At 47.5% G+C, this 17192-nt stretch overlaps 2 protein-coding genes and 3 non-coding genes across 5 annotated transcripts; 1 reads left to right on the top strand and 4 right to left on the bottom strand.

Moving 5' to 3' along the window:
* Positions 1 to 21: 21 nt before the first annotated feature.
* On the bottom strand, positions 22 to 93 carry TRNAC-GCA. The gene has a single exon. It is a non-coding gene; the product is annotated as a tRNA-Cys (tRNA).
* Positions 94 to 798: 705 nt separating this feature from the next.
* On the bottom strand, positions 799 to 3366 carry CUNH17orf98 (chromosome unknown C17orf98 homolog). The gene is made up of 3 exons (XM_036461413.2): positions 3127 to 3366; positions 2245 to 2344; positions 799 to 1019 (listed from the first exon to the last, which is right to left on the bottom strand). Exons 1-3 carry the CDS (start codon positions 3331 to 3333, stop codon positions 862 to 864), a joined length of 465 nt encoding a protein of 154 aa, XP_036317306.1. The 5' UTR covers positions 3334 to 3366; the 3' UTR covers positions 799 to 861.
* A 2524-nt stretch (positions 3367 to 5890) lies between these two features.
* On the bottom strand, positions 5891 to 10506 carry RPL23 (ribosomal protein L23). Its single transcript, XM_036461414.2, has 5 exons — positions 10379 to 10506; positions 9726 to 9809; positions 9303 to 9431; positions 6113 to 6226; positions 5891 to 6025 (listed from the first exon to the last, which is right to left on the bottom strand). Exons 1-5 carry the CDS (start codon positions 10389 to 10391, stop codon positions 5943 to 5945), a joined length of 423 nt encoding a protein of 140 aa, XP_036317307.1. The 5' UTR covers positions 10392 to 10506; the 3' UTR covers positions 5891 to 5942.
* Positions 9560 to 9695, bottom strand: LOC118702205. The gene has a single exon (XR_004982670.1). It is a non-coding gene; the product is annotated as a small nucleolar RNA SNORA21 (small nucleolar RNA).
* Positions 10507 to 16998: 6492 nt separating the features above from the next.
* Positions 16999 to 17070, top strand: TRNAC-GCA. The gene has a single exon. It is a non-coding gene; the product is annotated as a tRNA-Cys (tRNA).
* Positions 17071 to 17192: the final 122 nt, after the last annotated feature.

The raw sequence follows: 17192 nt of genomic DNA, 5'->3' as shown, positions 1-17192 counted from the left end.
GGAAGTGGAAAAACAATGGGAAGGGGGCACCTGGACTTGAACCAGGGACCTCTTGATCTGCAGTCAAATGCTCTACCACTGAGCTATACCCCCAGGACATGCTTTGTCTGTCCTCCTTGTCCACTTGTGGTGACTCAAAATAATTAGGTTCCACCCACACCAGAGTGCTGGCAAACTTTGTGTTCTAAAGCCCCGCCTTCTTTTGTATCCATCACCCATTTTGGCTTCTCCCCTGGCCACCCATAAACTGGGCTGAAGCACAGGGAAAAAATGGCCTGGAAAGTAGCCGGAAGGGAAACTGACATGGCGTTTGTAGGGAAAGTGTCCACCAGCACAGTATTACTGTGTCAGAATCCTTGGATTAAAAAAGCACTCCGGGTTTCCCCTTGTTCCTGCCCTGCCTCTGGATGAATCCCTACTCTCAGGAAATTCAGGAAATCCTTTTAGGGCAACCAACGGCCCATCCCTGTGGCCACCGGCTTACTCCATCCTTGATGGAAACAGTAGCCAGCTCTGACCTGGCTCTGCGGATGTCTGGGGAAGAGTTGTTGAGGGCTGGGTAGTGTGGTTCCTCATCACACTGGCAAGGGAGAACGGAGGCAGAATAGTGTGCAGCAAGCTGGCACTGGTTGGCATGGAACATAAAGGCACAAACCTCAGACCCCCTTTCTCCTCTCACCCCCTCTCCGCTGGGGAGAAACGCTGAGGACAGAGAAACGAGTTTCTCCTCCCCCCGCAACTCGGGGGAAGAAACAGCACACTTGGAGGCACAGGTAAAAACAATTTTTATATAAAACGATATTGGGAGTTCATCTAAGCAACTGCCAAGGAAATTCAGCTCAAGGGAAGGAAGAGCTGCGGTTAGAAGAGAGGGAGGCGGGTGACCTCTCCGAAGACAGAGGTGCACTGGCGGAGGGCCGGGGTGTTTCTGCGGTAGCCAAACTGGCCGTTGTACCCCCTGATCATCTTCACATCAGCATTGTAGTAGTCGTGCCCGATCACCTGCGGGAAGGAATGCCCTGGCGGGCGGAGAGAGAGGCCTGATCCTGCGTGCAGCCCCCTCTTGCTTCCTCCACTTCCACGGGGCTGGGATTAGGAAACCAACCCAGCCACGGGGGCTGTGCTCCCCATGGCTAGCGGAACCCTCAGTCCTCAAGTGTCTCAAGCCTCTTGCAGAAAAGCCAAGGGTTGGTGAAGTCAAGGAAGCAGATGGCCTCATACCAGGAAGAGCGTGAAGGAGGAGTATGGATGGCCTGTGAGGGTCAGAAACTTCTGGGCGTGGCCAAACTTGCCTTGCTCCTAGAACTGAGAAAATGCCATCCCCGCCTCTGACCCATCTGAGAACATTGATGTGCTCAGCGTGGCCAAATGTTACAAAGGGTCACGTGTATAGAGTGTGCCTAAAGGGTGGTGGGATTGGGGTGGGACGAGTGTTTACCCAGAAAGACACCTCTCAACTCTCCCATTCCTGTTGCTGCTTAACTGTGCGGGTAACATACGCAGGAGACAGCCTGCCCAGAAGCATTGAGAGGAATGAAGGCTTTAGAGTTAGGAAAGTGGAATCCCAATCCTAGCTCAGCCCTTCTCAGCAAATCCGTTAACTCCCTCAGTCCCAGTTCCCCAGGTGGTAAGTAACATAGGGGTAGTGTGAGGGTAAAAAGCACCTGACATGCTGTAGATGCTCAATAACTAAATATAGATACAGCTTCTGCTCTTATCTATACTAATCAAAGGCTAATTAGACTGGGTGACTAGACTGGACACCTTCTGGACATCTGATTTCCTTCCAGACAAAGCCACAACGGAAGGTGCCAAGGCAGAGGCGGTGAGGGGAGATGATGAGGCTGGCAGGGGAGCAAGCAGTTAGAGGGCAATAAGGCCAGCGGGAGAGAGCATTTAGGGGCTGATCAGGCCGGCAGGGGGAGGCAGTTGGGAGCAATCAGGCTGGCAGGCAGGTGAGCAGTTAGGAGCCAGTGGTCCCAGATTGTGAGAGGGATGTCCAACTGCTGATTTAGGCCTGATCCCAGGAGGACATCCCTCAAGGGGTCCTGGATTGAAGAGGGTGCAGGCTGGGCTGAGGGACACCCCACCCATGCACGAATTTCATGCATCGGACCTCTAGTCTAATAGGAAAAGCTGGAGGATGCAGTCCCTGCCCTCTTCTCCCCAACCAGGTTTCTCTCCACCCACTCTCTCTCTCTGATCTGTGGATGCACACCACTCTTCCTAGGGGGGACCACTTGCCTGCCCCTGCCCAGTTTCTCCTGTTGAGGTATTTCTGTTCTTCCCCGAAGATGTGGAAATAATCCACTATCCAGCCGTCCCTTCCTGTACCTCCACGGTCCTGAGCGTGAGGGGGAGAATACGGAAGACGGTTAGGGAACAAAAGGACAGTCCGCCACCATGCTGAGACAGGCCCACTGCAGGCTCCCCTGTGGCTTGTGGGTAGAGGTCACAGCCAGGGGTAAGGGGCCAGAAAGATTAAACATACTTATGACCTCTATTGCCTCTCAGGGAGAGGCTGTGTAGCGTGGCACTTGGTGGGTCTAGAGCACATGTGTCAAACACAAGGCCCGCGGGCCAAATCCGTCCCGCCAGGCCTTGCAATGTGGCCCGCACCGCGCTGTCATCACTGCACTCCACTGCGTTTCCATCACAATGACAGTTTATGACTGTTCAGTAAACCATTCGGCCCGCGATTTAGGCTGGATTTTAGATTTTGGCCCCTTCTCTGATTGAGTTCGACACCCCTAGTCTAGAGTCTAAGACAGCTCTTTGTCTTGTCCCCTGAGGTCACATAGATTTTCGTGCTTTCCGAGAGAATCTGCAGTGTGAGGTCACCCTAAAGGGAGGTTCCATGTCGTCAAAAAGGACAATGCAATCGGTTTGGGAGGAGCGGACTTGGAGTCCGGTTCCCTAGGCTTACAGAAACCCAAAATGAGATCATTCTCAAGTTCAGGGATAGAACCTGGCCAGGTCCGTGTGGTCGTGAAGAACACAGGTGTGTGTGTATGGGGATGGGGGGATGGGAGGGCGCTTGAGTGAGACGCCCGGATTTGGGGAGTCGGTCCGCCGCCAGGGACAACCTCTACAGGCAAACAGCGGGGGCTTTGGAGAGTTCCATACCTGACCCGTTTTCCGCAAAACGGGCGGAACCACACAGCTCCTGAAGTAGCGGCGGGCGTGGTGGTCCTGCTGCGCGTTGTAGGGCGGGATCGCAGACCAGACCTTGGGCTTCAGCTGCTCGTAGTTGCGGGCCATGGTGCTCAGGGCCACGCCGTCCAGGATGAAGCCCTTCTCCAGCCGCAGCGGGTACTCGCCCAAGTGCACCATCCCAGCCGCCGGCCTCCCAGGACCCTGCTGGTGGGAGTGTGGGCGAGGGGGGGGGGGCCGGCAGGGGGCGCCCCTGCGCATTGTGACGTGGTCATAAACCCTATTGTCCCCATCCCTGTAGAGGTTGTCCCTGGCGGCGGACTGACTTCCCAAGGGTGGCCCTTAGAGCTGTGGGAGAAGCTGCTTGCTGGGCCGGCGGGGTGAGCAGGAGGAGGCCATGCAGGAGATTGAAGGGGAGAAGGGGTTACTGAATGTGAGCCTGTGAGTGCGGTCAGGCCTAGCTTTGGGCTTTAAGAGCAAGGTTCTCTGTTCCCACCTGATCATATGCATTTTCCCAACTCAGTTGTTGAAAATATTTGCCCAGATGGATCAGAGTTCAGATGGCATCTACTTCCAGCTCTCATTTTACAGAACTGGAAGTTGAAGCTCAGAAACGTCGGGATATTCCCTAAATCCATTTACTGATGGATCCAGAACCAGAGTTTGGTCTCCTGACTTCCAGTTAAGTGCACTTAAAGGACCTCCACTCTCCCCACTCAATTCATCAGTATTTCTCTTCTTGTTAACCCCCCTAAAAACAGGTTGACATATTGCCATACTTTTTCTCTGGCGAAATTAATGTATATGATAGGATACAGCAAAGTGTTAATAATGATTTTTTTTCTTTTTTAATATATTTTATTGATTTTTTCAGAGAGGAAGGGAGATAGAGAGCTAGAAATGTTAATGAGAGAGAAACATGACCAGCTGCCTCTTGCACACCCCCTACCAGGGCACATGCCCTTGAGCGGAACCAAGGCACATGCCCTTGATAGGAATCAAACCTGGGACCTTTCAGTCCGCAGACCGACACTCTACCACTGAGCCAAACCGGTTTCAGCCATGATTTTCTTTAAAAAAATATATATATATATTGATTTTTTACAGAAAGGGACAGAGAGCCAGAAACATCGATGAGGGAGAAACATTGACCAGCTGCCTCCTGCACAACCCCCACTGGGGATGTGCCCACAACCAAGGTACATGCCCCTAACCGGAATCGAACCTGGGACATTTCAGTCCACAGGCCGACACAAACCAGCCTCAGCAATAATGATTTTCTTTAGTATGGCTTCAGGTACTGTTTACTTCCCAAAATTCCCCCTTGATTAAATCCTTATAAAGATGCTTTATATATCAAAGCACATTATATGGACTGCTCACACCAGCTCTGAGGTGTTATTCATCCTTTTACAGGCTCAAGGAGGAATTATTTTATTCACTATTAAAAACTTAAAATATTTTTATTGGTTTCAGAGAGAGGGAAACATCAGTGATGCAAGTCATTGATCGGCTACCTCCTGCACACCCACACTGGGGATCAATCCCATAATCTGGGAATGCCCTGACCAGGATTTGAACCGTGACCTCCTGGCTCGTAGGTCGACAACCACTGAGCCATGCCTACAGCAGGATTTTTTCAGTATAGGACCTGGGGGATTCTTGTCACAGATTTGAAGTTCACCAGGCTGGAGAATGCAGTAGCAAAGTCTGTTTTAGGCTTCAATACTTCTAAAACCAAGGCTCAATCTAAACTGTGCACTGCATCTTAAGTCTTGGCTACTCCTTGGAAATCTGGGCAGCTTTAAAAAGTACGGGTGCTATTTAGTCCTACCTCCAGTCTGACTTAATTGGCCTGGCCACATTAAAAAAAAAAATTCCTCCAGTTGACAATCACTGCCCTCTGGTCCTGCTACATTCCATTCATCTTGAACAAAAGGTAGTCATCTCACCAAGTGACTGAGCTCGGCAGCTTCATGTACTCAAGCTTCAGCCTTACATACTAACCTCCAGGTAACATTCTTTCCCCATACCCTGTCACCTAACTCACGGTTTGGTAAGAAAAGCTACAAAAGTGTCAACACCTTCAGGCACAACTTGCCAGGATTTATACCTATTGTGCTGGCATAATCATATCCTCCCCTTTTATTCTCAAACCAGTTTGGTATATATGTGGCCACCCTGTCAAAACAGTAGCCCTAGCTTGCTTGGCTCAGTGGATAGAGCGTCAGCCTGCGGACTGAAAGGTCCCAGGCTTGATTCCAATAGAGGGTACATGCCTGTTGTAGGCTTTAGGGGGTGTGCAGGAGGCAGCTGAACAATGATTCTCTCCCTCCCTCTGATAGCATTAAACCTATAAATCCAAGTGTGTGTAAATAAGTGTGTATGTGGTTCCTACTGACATCACTCCTTGGACTCCATAAGTGTCTAGGATCTGAGTGGTCACTCTACTTATCTATAATAAAAGCATAATATGCTAATTAGACCAGACTTCGAATGAAGGAGGCGATGGCAGCAAGGGGGAGGAATGCCTACTCTTGCATGAATTTAGTGCACTAATTTAGGCCTCTAATCTTGAATATTTTTCTCACTACATGCCAGTTTTCTGGGGTTTCCTGTCATTAAGCAGTACCTGCCACTTAAGTTATTAAGTAGTTTGTTTTACAAACGAGGGGAGAGTTGCATGGTGTTAAGAAAAATGACATGGTGTCAAGTAGAAATGAACAGAAGGCAAGCATTTCATGTCACCAGTTTTTAATAGGTTTTTCCTTTACAAATACACCAGAGAATCATGCAATGCTGCCAGCATTGGACGCAATCCTGGGCCACAAGTCTGCACACTCCTTTGCCACGGGTCCTGTGATGGCAGAACCTGCATAGAAGAAAGGTGTCGGATAAGACCAGAGGGTACTCCTAGGCCCAAGAATTAAAGCACCCGAACAACGTGATCTTTTCTTACCTTTCATTTCCCCTTTATTATTTACTATGACCCCCGCATTATCCTCAAAATAAAGAAACACGCCATCTTTTCTCCGGTATGACTTCCGTTGTCTAATTACCACCGCTGGATGTACTGAGGAGGAAAAGGACAGCAGTCATCAATCTGTCAGGCCAGGTCCCAGGGCCATCATAAGAGAGCAGTTTTACACACTGTCCAGTCCCCCAGCATTTCCCATTTGGACAGATGTATGCAGGACGCTTGCTAAACACTTCTATACTGTTCCCATTTCACCCAATGGGTGGAAACTGTCAAGATCCTAGTGTCATAGCAGAGGGAATACCCTGCCCCTCCCCCCACTCCAGATCGAATATATGGAGGCCAAACTGTTAATTCATCAGGCAATATTCCAACAGTACATATCAAACCGTCAAGAAAGTACATACCTTGATCTAAAAATTACTGCTTCCAAGAATTTGTTGGAATTAAGTACTTTCCATACCTTAGGTTTTCCAAATACAAACTCATTAAGTTTATTGCACAAAAATGAGGCCTTCATATTTCATAGTTCACTAAGGCTAGAGAAAGTCTAGGTAATTTTTTAAAAATCTGCACAAAAAGTTCATTATCACCACCCTACCCCCAACTATTAAAATGGCCTGACCAAATGGCATAAAAAACAATGCTATAAATATTACACCAAACTCTTTAAAGACAACTATTCCAAATGTTATTTCTCAGCATAGACGCTCTTCGTGGCACAGCACAGCATGATGTTGTTAATTAAATCCTTGTAAAGCACCCTTGGAAGCACCAGCCTGTCTCCAAATTCAACAAATGCAATGCCATGCCTCTCAGGCATCCAACTCTTCCTTGAAACCAGGGAAGCAATTAAACGGCGTAGGTAACATCTCCCTAGTCTCTTTCTTTTTTAAAAAATATATTTTATTGATTTTTTACAGAGAGGAAGGGAGAGAGTTAGAGAGCTAGAAACGTCAATGGGAGAGAAACATCGACCAACTGCCTCTTGCACACCCCCTACCAGGGATGTGCCCGAAACCAATGTACATGCCCTTGACCGGAATCGAACCTGGGACCTTTCAGTCCGCAGACCCTCTCTCTACCGCTGAGCCAAACCGGTTTCGGCCCTAGTCTCTTTCGCTAAATTATTAAGGAATGAAATCTAGCTTGGCGGGTTATCGTAGACCTGAGCGAGAACTTAAGCCCGACAATCCTTGAGTCAAGTTCTATGGCAGACAGCCTCTTTTTTTTTTTAAAATATATTTTTATTGATTTTGTACAGAGAGGGAGAGAGATAGTTAGAAACATCGATGAGAGAGAGTCATCGATCAGCTGCCTCTTGCACACCCCCCACTGGGGATGTGCCCGCAACCAAGGTACATGCCCTTGACCAGAATTGAACCCGGGACCCTTCAGTCCCCAAGCCAACGCTCTATCCATTGAGCCAAACCGGTCTTGGCCAGCCTCTTGTTCTTAACAAGCACACACAGAGCGGCAGGCAAACAGTATTTACTGAGCACCACCTGTTGGACCCCCATCTACACAGATGAGCCTACAGATCTAATCCGGGATCCCAGGCTTCCAGTCCTGCCTCTTCCACATTTCTGCACTACATGCTAAGTCTAAGGTGAGAAGAATTTGGTAGCAGAAATAAGGGCCAAAGAAGAAAATGCACAACTACTTTTGGAAGCATGCGGCGTTCTCTGGTCTGTCCCAGTACTGAAGGAGACCCACAGCACATCCTGCTGCCGTCTCACCCACAGCCATGGCCAACTGCTCTGCCCTTCCCTGACAGCCCCCGGGCCACACATCAGACCCAGCAGGTGTCCTAAAAGGGAAGCCTGGCCAGGTGCATACCACCCCAATCCACACACTGATTCTTCAATCCGTAACCACAATGCTACTCACTCCTTGCCTACGGAGCCCTCAAGGACATTGAAAGTGAACCAAGTTAAGACTTCTGACCAAAAAGCTAAAAACAGGAGTGGGGAGGGGCATATGCAGGCCTACAAGGAGTAACTGGGACATGTGTCTGAGACCTGTCACATTTCTAAGAGATGGCTACGGCTTCTCAGGAAAAGCAAGATACCCCATGGCAGAGGCACACTAAGCAGAAAAAAAAAATCAGGAGCTGAACCGTGAAATCGTACCAAGTATCAGAAGCAGTATAGCCAGACCGTCATCACAGTTGTAAGTGCTCCGAGACCACCCCCTTTAATTCATATTAGCAGGAAAACTCCTAGGCAACAGCCCAGGATCGGAGCACCAAGCAGCTCCCTGTTTTAGTTTCTATCAGAAGAGATTTAGAAGCAACCACGTCAAACTTTTCATCTCATCTAAAAAAACAAAACAAAACAAAAAACTTAAGGAGAAATACCATGTGATATTTCTACAAATATCATGTGATATACCTACAGAGTGCTAGGTAACAGGCCTGATACTCTACATTAGGGGTGTCGAACTAAATCAGAGAAGGGTCCAAAATCTAAAATCCAGCCTAAATCGCGGGCCGAATGGTTTACTGAACAGTCATAAACTGTCATTGTGATGGAAACGCAGCGGAGTGCAGTGATGACAGCGCAGTGCGCGCCACATTGCAAGGCCTGGCGGGACGGATTTGGCCCGAGGGCCTTGTGTTTGACACATGTGCTCTACATGGTTAGCACATTGCCTGACTGTACCCACTTGAGGAAGTATCACCATCCCCTTTCAAATCAGCAGTCCCAGAAAAGGAGACCTGTCTGAGGACATACATCAAGTCCTAAGGGTGTGATCTCACCTGGTTGAGCTCTAACCCAGCCATTAAAAAAAAAAAAAAAAAAAAAAAAATGTATTTACTAAGTACCACCATATTCACCTGGAGCCAAGGGAATCAGCAATGAGCTAAAGACCTTAAGTAGAAGAGACAACCTACACATCACATACTCAGGGCTTTTGTTCCCATGTGTGTGGGTATGTGAGGTGGCCTGTAATTACCAGCTGAACTTGCTGGGGAAACGGCAGAATAAATATTTGGGGGAGGGAGCCCCTAGTTTACACCGGAAGTCAATGAGGAATTTCGACTATTGGTCTCACATTGCCTCTCAAAGGAAGTCAAGCTTTAAGAGGCCTGGAAGATGGTAAAATTATCAATAAAGGGAGAAGTCTCCAGCTGTCCAGTAAGCCATGAGGGCTCAGTTGCTGGCCTCACCCTTCTTTCGAAGCTCTGGTTTGCCTTTTTTCACTGTGGCCATCACCATGTCGCCCACACCGGCAGCAGGAAGCCTGTTCAGTCGTCCCTTGATCCCCTTCACAGAGATAATGTACAGATTTTTGGCTCCTAGAAGAGAAATGTAAGCAGAGGTGATGTTTTCCTGAGGGTCTATCAGACAGCTCTGCCACTGTAACATTTCCCCAACACCCCCAAGGCCTCTCCCTCCAGTCACTCACCCCCACCCTAAGGCGGAGCATTGTCACACCACCGATTGAAGCAAAAACAGCACATTTGCTGCTGCTTCACCCAAAAGCGGTGTTTTTCCTTTGCCCTTTCTTGACGGCTCAGTGGGTCATTAGCAAAAGGCCCAACGAGTGCTTTTGAAAGGGGTGGGCGGGCCGGTGCAGCCGCGGGTCTCACCTGTGTTGTCGGCACAGTTGATCACGGCTCCCACCGGAAGACCCAGGGAAATCCGGAATTTGGCCCCGGAGGACCCACCACGTCCTGTGCGTAAGAAACAGGGGAGCGCTCACTGTCCGGCCCTGGTTCGGGGTTCCCTCCGCATTCTCAGGCTTTAAACTCATGCGCATGTGAATTTATTGGAAACGGCACACTACAGACTCGCTCTCTAGGGCTCCATTCACGCCCTTCCCCATGTGCCAACCAGTTCTCAGGGCAAATCGCCAAACCCTCATTGCAACCACCTTTAGGTTGAGATAAGGGGCCTGCACGACTCAATTCTCGCCCCGACTTTTGCGCCACGGAGTTCTCCCTGTAAGGGGCGGGGGGCCGCGAAAGTCCCCCCGTCTCAGGCCCAAGTCAACCCGGATTCAACCCCATTCCCGCAGCGCCGGGGGGTGCGGTATGTCATCATGTCCGAATCCCGCAGCTCAACGCTCCAGGCCTCCCGCCACTTTCGGGGGCCCAGCCAGTGCTCTCGCGGGGCCCCCTCCTCACCCTCTCCGGCTCGGACGAGAGCCAAGCGCCCCAGCTGCCCATGGCCGCCGCTCCCGGCGAGGCCAGCTGCCACCACGCAGCAGATGGAGACGGATCACCCAGAGCCAGAGCCTCACCTCTCTTCGACATCTTGGACGCCGGAAAGGGATGGAAAGGAAGTGTTTGCAAAGGATGCTGGGATATGAGCCTTCACGCCCCGCCCACGACCGTCACGTGGTCTGGAGTTTGCTCAGCGCGACTTGTTATTACGTAATAGGCCTTGGAAGTGGGCGGTTACTGGGTTGAGGGCTGCGGAAGCGAATGAAACCTAGAGTCTCCCCTTGACGAGTTCGAAAACGGCTGTGAACACAGACATTGGTTTGTTAATTTACGCAACAACCCTTTTTTTAAGCACTTAGTGCCAGGGACCTCGCTGGACGCTACCTTAATGGTTAAAACATCTGTGCTGCCCTGACCAGTTTGGCTCAGTGGATAGAGGTTCAGCCTGCGAACTCAAGGGTCCAGGGTTCGATTCCCGGCAAGGGCATGTACCTTGGTTGCTGGCACCTACCCAGTAGGGAGTGTGCAGGAGGCAGCTGATCGATGTTTCTAACTCTCTATCCCTCTCCCTTCCTCTCTGTAAGAAATCAATAAAATATTAATACATTTAAAAAAATAAAACAAAACATCTGTGCTGTTTTATTTTGAAGGCGCCCCTAAAGATGAGGTGTGGGAAGGCTAGGGAAAAAACGCTACATGGTTTCTTTAGGATGTGATGTAATTGAGAAGTGCCATTTTAGCACTACAGATAATTACAAATATATGTGTGCCTGGCCCCATACCCATCTGTGTTAGATATCTTGCTTTATTAATTACTCCTTTCACAGCTTCAGCTTCCTCCATTCTCCTGGTTTCTTTCTGTCAATTCTGCATTCACTTAAATATTAATGGAGTGCCCACTTTATGCCAGATACTGTCCTGGGCACACACTAGACTACATCAGAGGACAAAACAGATCAACATTCTTGCCCTTATGGAGCTCACTGCTGGGTGGTGGTGAAGGTGGATATTGGACACTGAACAACCTATCATATATATATATGGCTAATATACAAAGTGTCCCCTTGGGAATTTGACCAAGAGACTGGGGTTCAATCGCTTGCTATGACATGTGCTGATCACCAGGGGGCGGCGTAGAAGGAAAGCAGGCCCAGGCTGGCAGCCAGCAGCTGGGGAAGGAAAGCCCGTAGGCAGCTGGCAGGCCCTGATCAGCCCTCCTTGCTGGTCAGGCCTAGGGTCCCTACCCCCCTACCCGTGCACGAACTTCCTGCACTGGGCCTCTAGTAGATACAATAATTGCAATATGTGGTATGTAGGATGATGTTAAGTAGTATGAAAACAATAAAGCAGAACAAGGTAAGAGACATCAGGAAGTGGGAGGAGGGGCAGATTGCAATTTAAAATAGAATGGTTAGTGTGGGCTTCACAGAAGGAGCTGACATTTAGAGCAAAGACTTTAAGAGAAGTGAGTTAGTAATAGCCATGTCCAGGGAGGAGCCGTCTAGAGCAGCGGTCGCCAACCTTTTGGACCTCACGGACCACCAGTGGTCAGTGACTGCTGGTCTGGAGTCATCAGCTAATAAAAAGCCCTAAGGCAGGAGTGTGCCTGAACTAATAGGAACAGAAAGGAAACCAGGTGTGTCTGGGCAAAGTAAGGGAAGGCAAAAATAATAGGACACAGGTCAGAAGCTCAGATGTAATGGAATCATATTGTGTTGGGCTTTGAATGCTACTCGGACTGAGAAGAGGAACCATTTCCCTACTTAAACACGATCTGACTAATATGTCAGAAGGATCTCTCTAGTTGAGACTAGGCTGTGGGAGGGGACACAAGGATACAAGTAATGAGATCTGTTAGGGAGCTCTGGCAGTAACCCAGGAGAGAAATGATAGTGGTTTGGACTCCAGTGGTAGCAGTAGAGGTAGCAGCAGGTGATGTCGTCAGGTTCTGGATGTGTTTGTGGGGTGTGGAAGAAAGAGAGAGTCAAAATGTTTCCAAGGTGCCCACTGGTGTGATCATTAGTTGAGCATCTCCTCATACACCGAGAAGTCACTGGTTCATGCCCAGGTTGCAGGCTTGATCCCCAGTTATGGGTATGCAGAAGGAAGATGATGCTTGTGTCTCTCTCAGTCTCTACTTCCCTTCCTGCATTTGCACATTCCTTAAAGACCTGTAATCTAGTTTTTATACTCCTTGTATGACTGAAGTTATAGTAGGAATTATATTTACTGAAATTGTACTAGAAAAGTCACCATGACCTACTTGTTCTCAAAACCCAAGGACACTCCTCTGTCTTTATCTTACTTAACTCGCAGCATTTCACACTGAGAATATTCCCAACTTTTTAAAAAATATATTTTTAAAAATATGTTATTTTTTCCTGGGTCATCTCACAACCCCAACATTCTCTGCCCTGAGCTACCTCTTTAAAAATATATATATATATATATATATATATATATATATATAGATAGATAGATAGATATAGATATAGATATAGATATAGATATAGATAGATATATAGATATATAGGTATATAGGTATATAGATATATAGATATATAGATATATAGATATATAGATATATAGATAGATATATATATAGATATATTTTTATTGATTTCAGAGAGGAAGGGAGAGACAGAAACATCAATGATGAGAGAGAATCACTGATTGGCTGCCTCCTGCACCGCGCCCCCCCACCCCCCCCTGTTGAGAATCAATCAGCAATCTGGGCATGTGCCCTTTACCTGAATAGAACCTGGGACCTTTTAGTCCGCAGGCTGAGACTCCATCCACTGAGCCAAACCGGCTATGGCCTGAGCCACCTCTTTCTATTTTTATTGATTTTTTTACAGAGAGGAAGGGAGTAGAGATCTAGAAACATTGATCAGCTGCCTCCTGCACACCGCCTGCAACCAAGGTACATACATGCCCCTGACTGGAATCGAACCTGGGACCCTTCAGTCCACAGGCTGAAGCTCTAGCCACTGAGCCAAACTGGTTTCGCCCTGAGCCAGCTCTTTACTGAGAACAGTGCTTCTCAAATATTTTCATCTGAAGACTATTTTACATTCTCAAATTATCAAGGCCCCAATATTTTTTTTGTTTTAGAAAGGTTCTATCTGTTGACATTTACCAGATTAGAAATTAAAATGGTGAATGTTTAATTATTTAATTCATTTAAAGTAATAAGCCTGCAAAATATGCTTTCCCAAACTAATGAGATGAATGACTTTGCATTACATGCTTTTGGAAATCCCTTTAATATCTGGCCTTAATGAAAGACAACTGGATCTCCATTTTTTTACATGTCATTTGTTGTGATATCAAATGTCTTTAAGGTTACAAGTATAAGAAACACTGACCTAAAGTTGTGGATTATCACATAGTACGGTAGTACCCCTTTTGTTTGCAAACTCTACCTGATACTGATTGTGAAATCTGGAATTAGTAGTTACCATTACCTTTAATTCCTCACCATCTTAACAGGTGATATGGTAAGGCTTAAAAGTGACACAGTGAGGGGACACCTGGATTTGAACCAGAGACCTCTTGATCTGCAGTCAAATGCCCTACCAGTGAGCTATATCTCCTCTGTTGCATGAGATACATGCTTAATTGTAGTGTCTACTGACCAGCCATCTCTCAGCTGATTAATAGTAGACTGGTATTTATGATCAACTGCTTCGGTTTTCCCAGAGAGATACTAAAGAACTAAGAAAAGCTGAAACCGGTTTGGCTCAGTGGATAGAGCATCGGCCTGCGAACTGAAGGGTCCCAGGTTCAATTCCGGTCAAGGGCATGTACCTTGGTTGCGGGCACATCCCCAGTGGGGGGTGGTGCAAGAGGCAGCTGATTGATGATTCTCTCTCATCGATGTTTCTAACTCTCTATCCCTCTCTCTTCCTCTCTGTAAAAAATCAATAATTTATATATATATATATATATATATATATATATATATATATATATATATATAAACTAAGAAAAGATTAGAGGCAATCAGGACTCAAGTGCTAGGAGAAAAGAGCGAGGTCCGCTTTGACCTGTGCTTGAAGGCGCTGGCGGGGTGTGTGATGGGATTCCTCTCCTACATTAGCGACAACCTTCTCTGCCTCTGGCATCTGGAGTTCTTGAAAATTAATTTCCATCCTGCCTGCCTGCAACCTGCCTTGCAGCCCAGTCTTGCTGCTTCCAAACAGAAGTGCTTCCCTTGTCTTTCTCAAGACCCTCTCTGCTCCTGGGCCAGAGGGGCCCCTATTGTTTCTATTCTCTCCAGCCACTTCCTCGGCTTCCTTGGCTCCTTCAACTTTCAACAGGCTTCCCCTAAATAAAAAAAAATAAAAATAAAAATAAATCCTTCCTCAAAAAACTCCCCCTTCTTTCTCACCACTGATACCCATTTTAAAGGAAGTCTATACTTCATTTTTCTCATTATCAACTACCTGTCTCCAAGTACTGCTGCTCTCTCAGTTATCTTTCTCTTCTTGTATATGTATTGTTTCTCCAAATATACTGTAAATTTATTTTTTTAAATGTATTTTTATTTCAGAGAGGAAGGGAGAGGGAGAGAGAAAGATAGAAACATCAATGATGAGAATCCTTGATTGGCTGCTTCCTGCATGCCTGCTACTGGGGATTGAGCCTGCAACCCCAGCACGTTGACCAGAATTGAACCTGGGACCCTTCAGTCCACAGGCCAACGCTCCATCCACTGAGCCAGACCAGCTAGGACTAGACTGTAAGTCCTTGAGGGCAGGATCACGTTGCGTCCTTTTTTGTATTCCCTACAGAAGTTGGCACAGTGCCTCATTCTCTAAACCAGGAAGCCATGGGTTGTGCTCGCCGGCCAAACCACAGTCCTAGTTGCACTCAGCCCTCTGACTACACCACGCCTGCCCCCAAAGCAGCTGAAGGGCCTCGGAAGAAAGCTTACAAGTTTGTGTCCCTCCAGGCTTTCCATCTAGTACTCAAACGGCTGATTAGGTTCACGTTCCTCCTCTCCAAAGTGCCCAATTCACAGACTTCCTCCTGTCTCAGCTCTTCCACACCTTCTCTCTCCTTCTCACGCTCTTTGCCACAAAGCTTGACTCTTCCTTTCTAGAGAAAGTCAGAACCAACCGAAACCGGTTTGGCTCAGTGGATAGAGCGTGGGCCTGCAGACTGAAAGATCCCAGGTTCGATCCCAGTCAAGGGCATGTACCTTGGTTGCGGGCACATCCCCAGTAGGGGGTGTGCAAGAGGCAGTAGGGGGTGTGCAAGAAGCAGCGGATTGATGATTCTCTCTCATTGATGTTTCTAACTCTCTATTTCTCTCTCTTCCTCTCTATTAAAAAATAAATCAATAAAATATATATTAGAAAAAGAGAGAGAGAGAGAGTGAGAGAGAGAAAGTCAGAACTAGTCAGAGGTAGTGTGGTCAATGGGTAAGAACCAGTCTTGGGGGCCCTGACTTCCCAAGGTGCAGGGACTCCCACCTGCCAGGTTTAAGTTACCAAAGAGAAGCCAACTGGCGCCGAGCTGGCATGGCTCAGTGGTTGAGGATCCTGCCTATGAAGCAGTAGGATCACTGCTTGATTCCCGGTCAGGGCACATGCCCAGGTTTTGGGCTGCATCCCTGGTAAGGCAGCGGACCCCTGTTTTGCTCTCACATGGATGCTTCTTTCTCTACCTTTTTCTCTCTCTAAAAATCATTTTTAAAATATTTTTTAAAATATATTTTATTGATTTTTTACAGAGAGGAAGGGAGAGAGATAGAGAGCCAGATACGTCGGTGAGAGAGAAACATTGATCAGCCGCCTCCTGCACACCCCCCACCAGGGATGTGCCCGCATGCCCGCAACCAAGGTACATGCCCTTGACCGGAATTGAACCCGGGACCCTTCAGTCCGCAGACCGACTCTCTACCACTGAGCCATACCGGTTTCGGCAATATTTTTAAAAAATAATGGAAAAGAAATGCTTGATTCCTTTTCTAATCATACAAGGCCCTCTCCAGCTCTCTTGAATCGCCTTCCTCCAGCCCCTCTAGGCTTAAGGCCCTTGTAGTAGCCATTTTCTTTGCCTGGAATATGCCCTCATTCAGGCCTCCCATGATTGTCCAACCTGAGATAGCACCCCTCACCCCTTCCTAATGCACTGGTAACTTTTAAAAATTGGTTTTAGCCCTAGCTGGTTTGGCTCAGTGGATAGAGTGCCAGCCTGCAGATAGAAGGGTCCCAGTTTCCATTCTGGTCAAGGACATGTACTCGTACTGGGGCTTGATCTCCAGTAGGGGGCGTGCAGAATGCAGACGTTCAATGATTCTCATCACTGATGTACTTGTACATTTATTTCTGTCAGTGAAGACTCAGAACCTTTGTGACTTTCATTTGAAAGCATGTTCTGTACCTAGAAAAGGCGGTTTGGTACCCAACTTCATGTTTTCAAAGGGCTATGTTTTCAGGTGGTCTTTCAATTTTGTTCCCCATCATAAGTGAATTCAATATAATTTAGCAAGAAGTACCTAATTTTGAACAAGTAAACAATTTCAGTACAAAAAATTAGGATTGGCATAAAAAGAATTTATCAAACACTTACCAACAAAATAAGGCGGGGCTTTAGAACAGAAAGCTTGCCAGCACTCTGGTGTGGGCAGGACCTAATTGTATTGAGTCACCACAAGTGGATAAGGAGAACAAACAAAGTATGTCCAGGGGGTATAGCTCAGTGGTAGAGCATTTGACTGCAGATCAAGAGGTCCCCGGTTCAAATCCGGGTGCCCCCTCATATATCCTTGACATTTTCCTCCCCTCCCTCAGGTGTAACCCCATTACAAGGTGAATACAATGGTGCTTCAAAGCAGTCCCCTCACTCAGTAGGGAGAAGCCTTACTCTCAATAGGTGGAA

Source organism: Pipistrellus kuhlii, unplaced genomic scaffold (genome assembly GCF_014108245.1).
Source record: "Pipistrellus kuhlii isolate mPipKuh1 unplaced genomic scaffold, mPipKuh1.p scaffold_m20_p_37, whole genome shotgun sequence".
NCBI lineage: Eukaryota > Metazoa > Chordata > Mammalia > Chiroptera > Vespertilionidae > Pipistrellus > Pipistrellus kuhlii.
This window is presented reverse-complemented; position numbering and strand designations above follow the sequence as displayed.